Source organism: Hylaeus volcanicus, chromosome 3 (genome assembly GCF_026283585.1).
Source record: "Hylaeus volcanicus isolate JK05 chromosome 3, UHH_iyHylVolc1.0_haploid, whole genome shotgun sequence".
Taxonomy (NCBI): domain Eukaryota; kingdom Metazoa; phylum Arthropoda; class Insecta; order Hymenoptera; family Colletidae; genus Hylaeus; species Hylaeus volcanicus.
In genome coordinates this window covers 1,969,220-1,984,406 of record NC_071978.1, presented here as the reverse complement: position 1 = coordinate 1,984,406, position 15,187 = coordinate 1,969,220, and the positions used below count along the sequence as shown (strand labels likewise).

General features: G+C 43.8%; 1 protein-coding gene across 3 annotated transcripts; it reads right to left on the bottom strand.

The window, feature by feature from the left end:
• Positions 1–1,830: 1,830 nt before the first annotated feature.
• Positions 1,831–9,795, bottom strand: LOC128874403 (uncharacterized). 3 transcript variants are annotated; one of them, XM_054119168.1, is made up of 6 exons: positions 7,589–9,793; positions 7,149–7,175; positions 3,787–3,908; positions 3,465–3,704; positions 3,154–3,390; positions 1,831–2,273 (listed from the first exon to the last, which is right to left on the bottom strand). In XM_054119168.1, the coding sequence occupies exons 1-6, from the start codon at positions 9,082–9,084 to the stop codon at positions 2,179–2,181; spliced, it is 2,217 nt and encodes a 738-aa protein (XP_053975143.1). In that variant the 5' UTR covers positions 9,085–9,793; the 3' UTR covers positions 1,831–2,178. The 3 variants fall into 3 exon arrangements, with proteins under 3 accessions (XP_053975143.1, XP_053975145.1, XP_053975144.1); XM_054119170.1 differs by having other exon boundaries at positions 3,158–3,390; positions 7,589–9,786; XM_054119169.1 differs by lacking the exon at positions 7,149–7,175 and having other exon boundaries at positions 7,589–9,795.
• Positions 9,796–15,187: the final 5,392 nt, after the last annotated feature.

The following is a 15,187-nucleotide window of genomic DNA, read 5'->3' as shown; positions in this document are numbered from 1 at the left end:
TTGTTCGCATAATTGCATTTATGGTAATTAACATAATATTAAGATGAAATAATAACTTAAACATGATCAAATGTGTAGAATACTCTAAAATAATTAAAAAACAAAACATTCCGGTGTACCGTGTCATACAGTGTGAAAGAGCATGGGAAGCAATGAATCTGAACAATAAAGAAAATTTCATAAAAATATATTATACAAAGAGATAAATTTCGTTAAAAAATGTGCGACGATAAACACATGTGCGAGACAAAATGGAAAACAATTAGAAAGATGGTAACGACAAATAAATCACACCAAATGATAAATAAACATAATAAAAGAAATAAATAACATGATAAATTATTCTTACAATAATGCAATACGGAATTGCATTTGTAAACTATAATTCTATCAAACTTTATTTCTCAAAACACCTAAATATTCTTCGAGTAAAAAACAAAACATGTATTGCACACACTTAATTAAAACGTCAAACTTGAAATACATTTGATGCAAGAGCATAATTAAGTTTCAACGTCGATGCATTTATTTCTACGCAACCAGAGAATTAAATATACATTATATACAACAATTGTGTAAAAGTTACAAGAACCTGTTGTCTCCTTTTTTATACGACAACTACATATAATAATAAGCAGCATAAGTTTTTGGGTAGACCTTTGAAATATAAAATAAGCGAGACGATTATGATTTCCGTACGCTGCAATTTGACCGTGTTTTTATTTAATTTAATTTATCAGAAAAAGAATGGCTCAAACTGTAATTCACTATCGCGTATAGTTTAGAAGTTTAGAAGTTACAAAGTTTTGCTGTTTACAATATTGTTTATCTGAAAAATGATATTAAATAAAAACACAGTCAAATGTCACGAAATTCATTCATAGTAATAGTATTTCATTCATTGAAATAGTAAGAGATTTGTGTATCTTATAATGATGTATTAGAGAATGTGAACAAGTTTCACAGTCAAAGGCCAAAAGCCCCAAAGGAAAATCGTTATGCCTCTTTCAAATAAATGTGACATTATCAAACTTTAAATAAGTATAACTTCTAAACTAAACTTGATAGAGAATTGTGGTTACAGCATTGTTTTTTTCATAGATTATATTAAACAAAAACGCAGTCAAATCGTGGCACCACAGAAATCGTAATCTCTCCAAATAAGCATAAAGGGAAGCACAAATGTCTAGAAAACACGATGTTTACATAACATTAGGCTAAAGCATAGACTTCTCTTTATAGTCTCACCTACAATATAACGATAAAGGACCCGCAAGGCTCACCATTACTTAATCAACGTATGACATAAATATCTACCTCTAAGGTTTTACATTTGGTTACATCAGTCATGGGCATGACGTGTATACACATGTATCTACGCACGCGTACATGTGTGTACAGGTCAACGAGCATAATCTAATCAACTTATAGGCCAATCTATAGGCCTATCGACGCAGCTTCGCTGGTATGTACATTGTTAAATCGTTTAACATTTAACTTAAATGTTAGCCAGAAAATAGCGCGAACCGGTTTGGAACGCGCCGTCCTCACACACAGTAAGAAAAACGATACGAAATAATAAGGTATGACTTACCCACTATTGCACTTAAATAACGACGCGATTCTTCTTTAAGTTAACATTTAAAATGACAGTCTATTCTGTGAAGGATTCTTACTGGGATCGTACATATTTTTCAAACAGTCACCGTCAATTATTTCCGTTACACTGTCGCGCGTGCGATCTACCCGAAACTAATCGAAACTGTAACGGCGTCAATTGGTTCCACACTTCGAAACAATCGAAATGCCACTGGGTTACCATTGATATAGTTTTCTTTTTTTTATGTAAAAAAGGGAACAATTCTTCTGATTATGCCAACAGAATCGATAGACTTAATTGTTCGAGAACGGTTTTGAAAAGCCTGCTCCTTTACTTTTTTGACCAATAATAGAAATCACTATAATCGAACTATCGCAGCATGTATCGAAGATACCTAAATTATTTAGGGTAGGATTCAGGCTCTTTTATGTATTCAAGCGGAACTTGTGGTTCGGTCGAAAAATGTAATATTCCTCGTGGCATTGATTCTCGTTTCTTTTGTTCGTCCTCCGAGAATAAATTGCGCTGTTAACGATTGTCCCTTTTTCATTGCTGTCTGACTGTTTTTTTCGTTCGTTTTAATGCCTACAATTTACGTACGTCACTGTTTCGCCGTTTACGATGCGAACATAACGAGTACAGGCTCGAATGAAAAGTGCAGGTACGCGCTGGTCTGTAAAACAAAAAGAGTACTATTGTAAATCACTGTTACAGGAGACAATATTTAAAAAAGTAAAATAAATACACTCATCCTCAGATTTACACGAGACGACGGACTGTACAAATATGTGCACACCATAAATTCTTAATTTTACCAATTATTTTGCTTATAAATCTGTTATTTTGAAAACAGTGTAAAAAGAATAACGTGTAAAACGGGAGATAGTTGTACTTGCAACCATTTTTTATCCACATCGAGACCAAATGTACGTTAGAAAAAAATGAATTCACCGAGGTTAAAATTTTATTTATATTTCCGAGCATTTGTTTTCCATTTAACTTCTTCTTGTCCGCTGTATTGTTGTCGGTGCAAACCAATTCTAAATAATTTATAACAATATTTGCTCTCGATATTTATTCTAGTAATAAATTACGTCAATATACGATATATAATATTGTTAGTGCAGACATGAAGAGTTTAAATGAAAATTCATTCTCGGTAGTTTTGTCTTACAACAAGTGTATCAGAATGGAGAGACTCGAATCCTTTTATTAAATTTTCCATGAATCACTTCGCGGTTGGCGATAGTTTAAAAAAATATTTAAAATACATTTAAAGAAAAAATATAATTCTTAGCATAGCAGTAAGGTCTCGGTGGGATTAAGCATAAAACTGATTCGAAGTGAAACTCAAAAGATCTTGATAAAACCAAGCAGCATTGCCAAATCTGTATGTCGCGACCAACTAACGCGACGATTCATGGTCGTGTTTCTGGTTTATAGTTCTCAATCAAGTGTGTTATGGTACTCGTTGTTAAGTGTCACGCAAAAATGCACAGGCAAACAATTTCAATCGTCACACGGGAGTTAGTATTGTTAGAGCACACACTCACATGCCTTCTGATCCGTGTCTTGGTCCCCGCAGGATGGTTGTTGGATGTAAAGGGCCGGTTTCAGTGTCCGGTTATCTTGGTCCTCCACCTGAATCACAAGACCGTGATTATTGCCGTTTCCATGAGGATTTCGCGGGTTCAGTCGCCAGAGTCGGAGACCCTGTATGACGTCCAACGCCAGATGAGTTCCTTCTGGAGTGAGGGGTGTCACCACCGAGTCCAACAAGCGTTTTTTCGCTATAAATAAAGAAACCGAATCGGTCTTCGACAGATTCCTCGAATATTAGACGATCGTTGGCTAGAAAACTTACATCGATGTTTTTTTAGGGATTTCGTGTAGTAATAGATCGATATCCGGATCTTCTTTTCGTCTTCTTCGTCCTCATCGAACGAAGATCCCGTCGTGGAGGTTAAATTCTCCTGCGGTAATCTGTAAATTCTCAACTTGGCAGCAACCACGTGGTCACTGGAAGTTAGATTCAGCTGGAAGTGCATGTTCATGGAGAACGGATCTGCCCAGGTTTCTTGATCCGTGTTCCGCGGTATTTGACCTGATCAAAGGAATCAAACTTTTAACGCGATCGTGTCGAGTGAAATGTCTCCGGTGAGCGATGGACTAATTGAAAAACTTACAGCTGGGCGAGAACATGGTTAGCCTCTCGCGTTGAACCTGATTGGCATTACTGCTGTTGTTAAACCTTCCAGTCAGAGCCAAGACGCGCGTCTTAATGTCTTCGATGGCCTTTTCACCCTGGCTGCACAGACAAACGAGAGTTTATAAAGTCGAAGGAGTTGTACGCGGTGCACGAAAGATGAGAAAACAATGACAGTCGCCAAACTTTCGATACGAGTTATGAAAACGACAAAAAAAATGAAAGCAAAGAATGATTTCGTGCTCGCGTATCTATTCAATGTTAACGGGAATCAAATGTGCAATTAAAAACATTTACTGTAAATAGCAGAAGCAGTCGTAAATACGTTTTTATATCGTGACGTAGAAATTTTCACCTCGAGATGCGTGCAAGTTCTTCCGGGTGGCGAGGCAGGCCATTGGACGATGGTCAGTGACCTATAGAGTCCACGGTATGGGTCAGAGATATTTATTATACGTTCTAGACATCGTCTAGACAGCCGACGTCGGGCATTGGTACACACCGATCATCTAATCTTTCCGTCTACTCGAGTACCATTAACGCTTTCGGATTGTATCTCGAATTCTGCATTTTCGTGCCGTACGATTCAGCCCTCCGTATCCATAATATCACCGTTACCTCTAGATAATCTTAAACCTGTTTCGGACGTCGGAAATTGAAAGCAACGAAAGTGTAGGGTTCATCGTGATCTCGCGTTTTGTATTTTTAATTACGTCGGTGTCATTTGGCGCGGGTCGAACGTCAACCGACGGAATCCGAGATTCGAGAGTCAGTCAGTGATCGCGCGAGACCGTAAGATTGCATAATAAAAGGTGTAAGTCGTTAACCGAATAGACGAAAAAGGAGGAACGTCTTTTCTCTACGTCACTGGCAAGGATTGCTGCGCTGGACGCCCACTCGGAGATTTGAGCGCAGCCAATGGCGCGTCAACGACCTCGTTGCTGTTCGAGAAACAACCAGAAGTTCTTTTTTCTAAACAACGAAACGGACAGACAGTCAGAATGTCTAGGAGGATGGTTTTTCAGAGACGGACGTCAAAGGGAACAAGGAAGAATTTCGGTGACTCTATCGAACTTGTCGTATTGTTTTTTCTTGTTGAGGAACCTGGACAGAAACGGCAGGGGGAGATGAGACTGGGCTTCACCGACGAAATCTCGCCACGAAATCTCAACTGCTTGTATTCGATTCTAGACATGCTCGTTAATCTAGCTGCGTCCAAGTCACGCATTCTACACCGTCTCGTTGCGTACGTGTCACGTCTGTCTGCCGTCTGGGAAAGGGAAGGACTCGGGTGTCTGGAGGCCGTTGCATCATGAGAATGAATCCAGTGATCCTTCCTGAGTACCATATTAAGAAAATTGGCTGCGTTACCATCGGTTTTGTAACAGGCTTCGAAGGAACTTGCAGCGCTGGTTCACGGGGAATTTGACAGGATGAATCGTTTGACGTTGTTAACAATAATGGGAAGTTTGAACGAAATTCGCTAAATGTAAGAGGAAAATTGGCAAATCGTCTCGCGAAATTGGTCACTTTGGCGCGCCGAGTAATTTTGCAACGTTCCGCGTGCGAAAGGTGGGCGAGGAAATGACGATCAAAGATGGAATTTTGGGTGTTGATAAGGATCGAAAATACACGCGGTGGGAGTTGTAGCACGTGGAGGTCGAGAGCCAGTAAAAAGTTTCGCATACCGCGATCGGCGGTTACCGCGAAACGACGGAGAGGTCTGATTGGCGGCCGCCAAAAAATGCACGTTGCATCGTCTGGCGGTGAGGTGGGGAGTCACTGGCGAAAACTTCCTCCTCTCTCTTCGTCGTGCGCGTCACATCGTCTCCGTCGGCATAGGAAGAGAGACGCATAGACAAGGTCAGCGCATTAAATTGAAATGTGTTACATAACCTCGTAAGAGAGCAGTCCTAACTGCAGTCTGACTAGACACCCGGTGATTACGAGGGTGCTCAACTCGTGCCGGGGTTTAGCCGCGATCGAGCGAGTCTCGCTCGATCGTCGTTCGCCACGAGAAGCATCCGAGACCTTAGAACCACTTTTCCGTCCTCTTCCTGTAATCACGGGGCCCTCTGCATTCTTTAATGCAAGCTTAATAGACATCACGGTCGTTCAACGACACGTGTGTATTTTACCAAGTCGCACCATTGCTCGTCTAAGTCGAGTGACAAGGGGAGGCACGGCTGACTGGAAAAGTTGGACGCGAACGAAAAACTGGTTCATTACCGTCCGTCTTGTCGTAGATCGTCTAGATCCTCGTGTATGCACGGTTGAGAAACTGACGGAACGACGAGCACACCGGAGGAGGACTCCGGCAGGCTACGCCAGTGCCGACACGAATGCATTTACGCGTCTAGACTTAATAAAATAAAAGAAACGCCTTCGCACCCGCGCGAAGAGGGGCCGAGGTGGAGGCGAAGGAGGGCGATTTAAAAACATAGCTAGGGACCACGGCGGAATTTCCACCGTGCGTCCTTCCTGGCTACGCTCTGTCCTCGTGCATGTCTTTCGAAAAGATTCTACGTCCTGTGTTCCTTTAAATCGCTTTCCTTTGTCGGTGAGAATTTCAAATATCACCGCGAATCTTCTATTTCGGCGCGATCACCTATACGACTCATCGTAGCTGGATTACCGTACGGTTGATTCCGTTAAGTGAAAATCGATGGCAGTTTACATCACGTAAACTAGTTCACGTTTACGTTTGCTAGTTCTCTTAATTAACCAGGGTATATAACTTTCGAGTTTGCTCGGTTTGGAAAACGGTTCACGCAGAAGGGTGTCTCTAAAAGATACGAGGTGTCGAAGCGAAGTTGCCTGCCTCCGGATGCTGACGTTGGTCAGCCCGCGGCGCGGAATTTCAACGGCGTTTCACGGTTCTTCGTTTCGTCACGATATTTTTACAGGCCATCGAGATATTTTTACGTAGCGGGGGCAACGATTCGTCGGGAACGTCCGCGTCGTCAAAGCGTTCGTGTGCACGGCCGCGTGTCGTGTATTACCACGGCTGGAAAACCGTTGGCATTTTTCTTGTCGCGGTAACCAAAGGGGAAAGTAAAAGATGAAGGAAGACGAACGATGTTACCTTTTCATGCAGACACAACACACCATGTAAGAGGAAAGGTTTCGGTGTTATCGCGATAAATCGCACCTCGTGCAACACGAGCAATGAGATAATCTGCGATGAGAATGTATTTTTAGATTATGCAAGCCAAGCCAGAAAGAAAGCAGCCGGCTGGCGGCGTGGCAAAACAAAAAATTTGTTAAATTCGAATAAGTCTCTTTTACCGGCACACCGGGTCCCTTACCCAAAGCGATCATTGTGCCATCGGGGAGGCTTACCTGTCGAAGCTTGAGGTTAGGTTTCCTCTAAAAGACACAAAAAGCATATTTTGTAGAGACTTATATGGCGTACCGCTGTATTGCAAAGCGAGACACATGGTGAAAGACATTCGACGTGACAATGGTTTTTCATTGTGCATGAAGAAAAGTGTGCCGACCGTGGCATTTGCATCATTTGTCGTCGAAGAATCGAAGATTACCTGAGAACTTCGATTTTCCGCGCGACGCGAGTTTTTGCTAAAGTTCTGCTTAAACTGTGAACCCCGAAGTAAGTACTTCAACGTAGAAGAAGTAGTTACTCTTCTTCTACGTTGATCGATTGCGAACAATCCGTCGATTCGCTTCGCCAGATTGTCTACCAATCGATAAGACGAGTCAGAACTTTAAGCAGAGACTCGAAATATCGAGTAGTAAAAGTTCGGAAAAGCGAGTATACGTACTCTCGTCGATGAGCTCTGGCCACTTCCTGATAGGCGGACAAATTAGCCACGGGAAGATGACCCGTCGTCGCGTTGCCGTTGGCCACGAAGAGCTTGACAGGGTCAGGTGTCTCGTTTTGGTACTCCAGCGTGTCGTTTTCATTCTCCTCCGTATTCCAGGTCTGCCGGGTATTGTGTCTAAAGTCCTCGTAGTCAGACGTTTCGTTATCTTCCGAATTTTCATAGCTAAGGGAATCTACTAATCCAGGGATCACCCTGTAGACGTCGTCCTCGACCCACTCGAGCCCTTCGTACGGACTAATCTTTTTATTTTCATGAGACATTTCGTTAGTTTCCGGGACGGCAGTCTTCTCATTCGGACTGCTAACGCGAACGATAAGGTTCGGTTTTTCCTCGCCATTTGAGACTTGCTCGGGTATCGACTTTTCCGTTGTGCTGGCGGTAGTCGTTGTCGAAGACACTGCGACGTTGGGATGGATAACATTTCTGGGGTAGCTTGTCTGTACGTTATTCGAGCTGCCTAGCCGAGACACCACAGGTAGTGGCACAGAAGCAGGAAAAGCAGTGGATAACGTTGGCGGTGGTACAACATGAAAGGAGTTACCAGCATTTTTCGTCGTCGTCTTCAAGGTCGTAGAAGCTCGGTATTTAGGTGTTTTGGAGCGATTTTTGCTGGTTTCGTCGGAACCGGAGCTGGAATCGAACTCGGAATCATCGTAGCGAATCTTGAAGATCACGTGAGGTGCCATCGCCTTCTCGAACTCCCGATGAATATTGTCCTCTTCGCTCGACGCTTTAATGTTTTCGTCCAAATTCAGAACCGTCGGTTCAGACCACGGCTGTTGGAACTCCAGATTCGAGGGCAAGTTCTCGTAATCGAGAACCGCCTGCCGATTGTACGCATCGAAGTCGAAATCGTTGTAGGAAGACTTGTCCGCGTGGCGATTCTTTTTACCTTCGTTCCTCGTGTTCTCGTAATCGGGATTCCTCGTAACCGTGGAGGAATGATCTACAAAATTCGGATCCCAGTATCTACCTTTCTTTCCTACAGTTTGTCCATACAGCGCTTTGGTCCAAGATTTCATGCTTTCCTTCTTCTTCGACAGCTCTTCCTCCTTCTTCTTGTTGAGTTCTCTTTCGCGAATCGCTAGAACCTCCTCCAGACTGTAGTTGAGGCTCTTCAACAACAGCATGTCACCCGTGCTAAGCTCGCCGGTGATTATCTTCAGGATGGCTTTCTCCAGCATTTTTTCCAACCTTCTGTCGCTGTAAGGAATTTTCTCCTTAACTTCGTTGATGTTCAAGCTCCGTCTGTTCTTATCTTCAACCGAGGAAACCGCGTTCGCTTCCTCCCTGGACCCGTATCTTCTAACAAGTTCCACTTGATCCCTCTTCTTCTTGCTGTCCGGGTGGACACCGTGATGGTGATGATGGCACCAAACACTGTTTATAGCCGAGGTTGCCAAGAGCAGCACGAATAACCTGGCGAGTCCCATTGTGACTCGTTAACTGAGAGTTCTTGTTACAGACTCGATTCAATTCCGTTTACGTGAACCGCACTACCGAGGTAGATCGAGATTCGTGGGTCCGTCGTATTCTTCGGCGATAACAAACGGGGTACCACTTGCTCGCTAAGCGATAGGCACTGTTATCGATAAACCGTGTTCCCCATTATTATTTACATCGAGGGATCACCCGGGGTAATAATCGGATTCACTGTAAACAGTTGACGATCGAAACTCTAATTAAGAATGAACAACTCGACGAGAGCTGATCGGAGTGTCCAGCTGATCGCACGAAAACCGCGTGCTCGTATCCTCCAGCGGTCGAGCCAGAACGGGACTGGCAACGTTCACGGAAAACAGGGATGTCCCCGATGCACGAACAAGTGTTAACAAGCTGGACCGTAATCCGGCGACGATCGCGAACTAGTCTAATCGCATCGGGAAGGCGCGATATATGTAAGTAGGAAAGATTCGTGGCACGCGTGTGCACCGGCTGAGCAGTAAGTCTCAACTGAGCCGAGCTGGCCTGCTCACAGACATAATTCTGTCTACTCACTAATTCCGAGACAACCACGAAGCCGCGAGAGGAGACGCGCCGGTGTTACTACGATCACTCCTTTTTTTTCCCCGTCCTTCTCCTTCTTCTCCTTTCTCTTACTCTCGGTGTGTCCGTTCCGCTCGCTCCACCCGCCGCGCGTGTAATCCCTTTCCCTCGCTCGCCGAAATCCCGCGGACGACTGCCTTTTCTCTCTCTCTCTCGCTCTCTCTCTCTCTCGCTCTCTCTCTCGCTCTCTCGCTCTCTCTCTCTCTCTCGCTCTCTCGCTCGCTCGCTCGCTCGCTCGCTCTCTCTCCGCGACGCTTTATCGTTCACCAACTTCTTCGTCTGGTCGCTTTTTCGCGCCGCAATATCGTAGGTCGATCTGCCGCCGGTTCTCGAACACCGCAGCCGCCACCGCCGCGTGCTTCTTCGCCTCGCAGCTTCGCTCGTGCTTCCGGCGAATCCAGCACCGCTTCGTCTCCCTTCCACCCGATTCGTCTCTGCGCAGACCTGGCGATTCCTTTCGATTACTCACCGACACGGAATTTACTTATCGTGATTTACTTTTGTTGTTTCTCTCCCGTCGCTCTACCCTGGCCCCTTTCTCGGCGACAACGCGCTCCGGGATCCCGCGCTTAGGAAGCCGAGAGAGACCGACCGGCGCTCCTTCGCGATGCCTAGCCTTCTAGATATCTATCTACCGCGTGACAGACTGCATACTGATCCTTATCGGTGATCCTTTCACAAATGGGAAGACTTAAATGTCCTTTCACCGTCCACCGGCTACAAAAGACTACCAGCGCGTTAGGTTCGCGTGGTGCGCGACTCACGAGCGTACCACGGTTTTCGCGAGCGTGTTCGCGCGCCGCGACATCCTCGGAGGCGGACCGTTTCCTGCGGAATATCTACTTTCGTCCGGAGGAAAGCGAGAATCGTCTTTTCACCGCGGATCGGCTCGAGAAACACACCGGGACCGGGGCTGACCGGGATATTACGGCTCGGGGCTCGCGGGTACCGCGCTGAACAAAGGAGGAAACAAAAACTGAGGCGCGACCGAGGCGCGAGAAATGAGCGAGGAGGCACCTTGTATTCGGCTACTCGTTTCAGGGGCAGCCACGTACGGCTTTATAGGGTGTCTCCCTCTTCGCCGTCTAGACGAATCGAAAGATATGATCTTTGAATCATAATGTATCGCTTTTAATAAATGCAGCCTCCGCGTGCGTGCGTGAAAATACGATGCGTGGCAACGCACGTCGACAACGGAAGCCCAAAAAGAAGAACGGGAACGAGAAAAGGGGGGCAAAGGAGAGGGATATATGGTACAGTCAGAGAGAGGGAGGGCAATGCAGCCGGAGAAAAATATGCGTGGCCGAGATCAAATCGGAAAATTTTGCGACTGTGGATTTATTTTTTTTTTTTCGTTCGTCTTTTATTTATTTTTTGTTTCGATAAGACCGTTTCTGTCCGTCCAGTTCGAGAAGACGACGGCGATCGAACGTGATCCACATTAATTTCCCGCCAACGAAGGAGGAAAGTACGGAAAGGACGGAAGGATGGTGCGCACAGACGCGGAGCCACAGATTCGGGTCGCGTTCGACGTAAATTATGGCGACCCTCGTCGAATCTGGAAATAGGTTAAAGGATTCGATTCTCCGAATCTGTTTACATTGGCCGTCTAACGGTGGCCGGACATTGACCATATTCGAGCATGTCCTCGAAAACAAATCGTTTCTGATAAGCTATAATGTGCCTGTTTTGAATTCACCGGAAGCATGCTACGTCTCGATGAAAACAATCTACGCTTTTGTATCGAACTTGAAGGGCTATTAATTTTCCTCTCTGTTTTGCTCATCTTCTTCCAAGACTTTAGACTTAATTAATATTTCGATGTAGAAATACAATACCAGCACCCAACAATCACCGTGTGATAGAGTTTTGAATCTGTTGCTTTTTCTTTGAAATGTCTTAAATTTCTTTTTTATATCATTTTTTATTTCATTTACTTTTTTTCTACAGCTGTTTCACAATCAACTTCAGAAGAAAGTATATAATTCTGTGTTCATAAATGCATTTCCATTGACGTAGTTCTAACAGGGACCAATTGGTAACTTTCGAGTCTTGCTGGAATCGAAAATTAGCTAAAAGTATTATTAACTGAATTTATCTGAACGAAAAGTTATAAATAGTGGGGATTATATAGACGCTATTTCCACCGACAGGTTCGTATAAATTGAGTTTTACTTGACGTGGATGTTAAATCGGACTACTCAATGAACATGCTCGTGGTTTTTATAACAATTGCATCAACTATTTCTCTACGATGTAGTTAACAAACCGATAGACAGAATTACATTTCCAATAAGAGCTACTTTGCGATTTCGATTCATAAAGGCACGATCTCCACGAATAAATGAATGCGGCGGGGCCACGTTGAGACAGTTACGCGTGATGGTGAATGACAAGGAGAATGAATTGGTTGTAACTGGTTTATCGTAACTATCGCGATTGTAGACTAAACTATTAAGTGTAAATGCTGTGAGACGACGGAAGTGTACGGTTCAGATTTGGTATACAGCTAACGCTTTCTTCGCGTTTTGCGGTAAGTTTCCACCTTAATACAATAATTCAAAGATCGATGCAATAAATATAAATGGTACCGAGCCATAGATGGCGCCACTATAGCCAATTTAAACATTCACATTTCATTCTCTTTGACGGCCAACTTCATTTACACAATCCAATTTTCGTTACCGCTAAATTTTCATTCTCGACCCGTCAAAATAAGTATAACTTGAAAATTCGATGAGTGTACCAGAGGTGCCAATTACCGCATCATCTCCTGTAATAGTTTGAAAACACTGTACGCCCGTACGCCGTGGGTCAGGGTCACAGTGGGGCGGAAACCGTGCCACGGTAAACAAATCGATGAGGAACGAGAGAGGCCCACTTGATTCCACCCCCGAGTCCGTTGCAAGTCGCGTTGACCGAAGAGGCATTTAGATAACGCGCGTGCATCGCGGTACACTGACTGGGGATCGGTGTGCGACGGAACGACACACGACGTTCCCGCGCGTTCTCAGCGCGGGCCTCGTCCGAGCGCACGCCTGCGCTACGCAGACACGTGCACGCATTTAAATATATATAAAACAAAAAAAAAGAACAAAAGAATCTGAGGCGGACAGCGAGTCGGCGGAAGAGCGAGAGAAAGAGACGACCAGGAGCGTTCCCAGGGTACTCACCGCAACGTGTGTCGTACCAAATTTTCCACCCTTGACCGCCAAAAATTCTTTCTGTTTCTTCTTCAGCAAATTAGGCTTCCGTGGTTGTTCCTGATTGTGTAAACATTTATTCCATGTACGAAAAATAATATCTTTCATAGTTTTCGCCAGACTTGGAAACAAATTTTATTTGAACTAAACATAAAGAATAACTTTATATCTTTATTCTACTTAAATTATTGCCACATCGCTGTTTTTTTTTATTTATATTTTACTTTATATTACGTTACAATAAATGAATTTAATGAAATGTGTTTCGAAGTTATTCACATTTTATTCCTTTCCGATTCACATGGTTTTCCATACGAAAAGTATCGGGAACCAATCGTCCGTGTTAGCCAATAGATGTTCATTAGAAAGGCAACGCTTTATCGAATATGAAGAGACGCTGCTGTTTCAAAAGCTTGCAAACAATCAAGAAAATTCGATGCAACGTTCCCTGTCCGTGCAACCCCCTTAGTCCGTCGTCATCCACGCGCCGTGAACCCCGTTGCATCCCTAACGCGGCTCGCGCATGGCGAGGACGCTATCCGATCCAGCGAGTGAGAGGCAAATCGGGTCCGAATCTGGACGATGCAACGTAGCCTGTCTGACGTCACCTCCGAATTCTCCATCGCGATTCGGACGTACGGACAGACAATCTGGCGTCTAGACGTACCAAAATAAATAACCCGCGGGGCCTTGCCTCGCCATCAAACTGTTGTTTGCACTCGTAACACTCATCCGTCGTCCTTGTCGGGGCCCCCCCGTTGCTTAGTCGGGGATGAGGAATAGAGCGGAACTGCCTCGGAAGACCCGTGGAGAAAGGAGGCGGCGCGTTGTATCAATCTAGAGCGGCCGATTAATCTGCTTTTGTGACCGATCTTTCGTCGACAAGAGTGGCCGGTGCGTCCTTTGGTACACGCTGCAAATTTTAGCTTCGATACTCGTTGGAGTTGTCAATCGTCCTTTTTCGTTAAGAGCACAATCCTTTTTTCACTTCTTTCTAAACCTAATTCATAACATTGAAATGTGGCTAAAACTTTATTTCCACGGAGTTGGAAATTATAGGGATTTTCGTTGTTCAGACTCTAATTTTAGGGTCATTCCTTTTTTCACTTCTTTCTAAACCTAATTCATAAAATTGAAATGTGGCCAAAACTTTATTTCCACGGAGTTGGACATTATAGGGATTTTCGTTGTTCAGACTCTAATTTTAGGGTCATTCCTTTTTTCACCTATTTCCAAGCCTAATTCATAAAATTGAAATGCGGCCAAAACTTTATTTCCACGGAGTTGGACATTATACGGATTTTCGTTGTTCAGACTCTAATTTTAGGGTCATTCCTTTTTTCACCTATTTCTAAGCCTAATTCATAAAATTGAAATGCGGCCAAAACTTTATTTCCACGGAGTTGGACATTATAGGGATTTTCGTTGTTCAGACTCTAATTTTAGGGTCATTCCTTTTTTCACCTATTTCCAAGCCTAATTCATAAAATTGAAATGTGGCTAAAACTTTATTTCCACGGAGTTGGACATTATACGGATTTTCGTTGTTCAGACTCTAATTTTAGGGTCATTCCACGCGAACTCTTTACGAAATTTGAATATGTTCTAGTCTTTGGTGATATTTGAAGTAGGACTGGGATTATTTAAATAATCGAATATCCGGATGACGACGATCACCAAGTATTCGTAATCTGGACTTCGGATATGCGAATTTTATCTCGAATTCCGAAAATACAAATATCGATCCAATTTACACGGTTATATATTTAAAAAGAGCGATTTATTTTCTTCGACAATCCGGAATATTTTCATAACGGATTCATAATTGAATTTATTTTGTATCACAGTCTTTGTAAAAAATAGTCTATCTCGCGATTCGCTTGGGTTACAAGTTGTTCTGTGAGGAAATCTATCTATGTAAATTCGGATATCCAGATTTCGTTATTCAAATACTCGAATACCTGAATTACTCGGATAATTAAAGAATACCTGTTCGAAAGATTACACTTGAAAGATGTAACTGAAATCTTGAGAAACTTCGGACGTCTGAAGTTCAGAATAATCCGACATCCTGGGAAATTTCCAGTGTCCCGCATCGAATTAGGAATTGTCGATTGTTCTCGAAGCACGTCGATGACGACAGTCCCGCATCCCGCGTAAGCATGAGCAACAGGTTCGATGACTTTCTCTCTGTACCGTGGCGAGAGGATTTCGGTTCCCGATTTCCTCGATAATCGTCCTATCGTGACGTCAAACGCCCAAACACGACGCGAAGTGAAAACTTTAC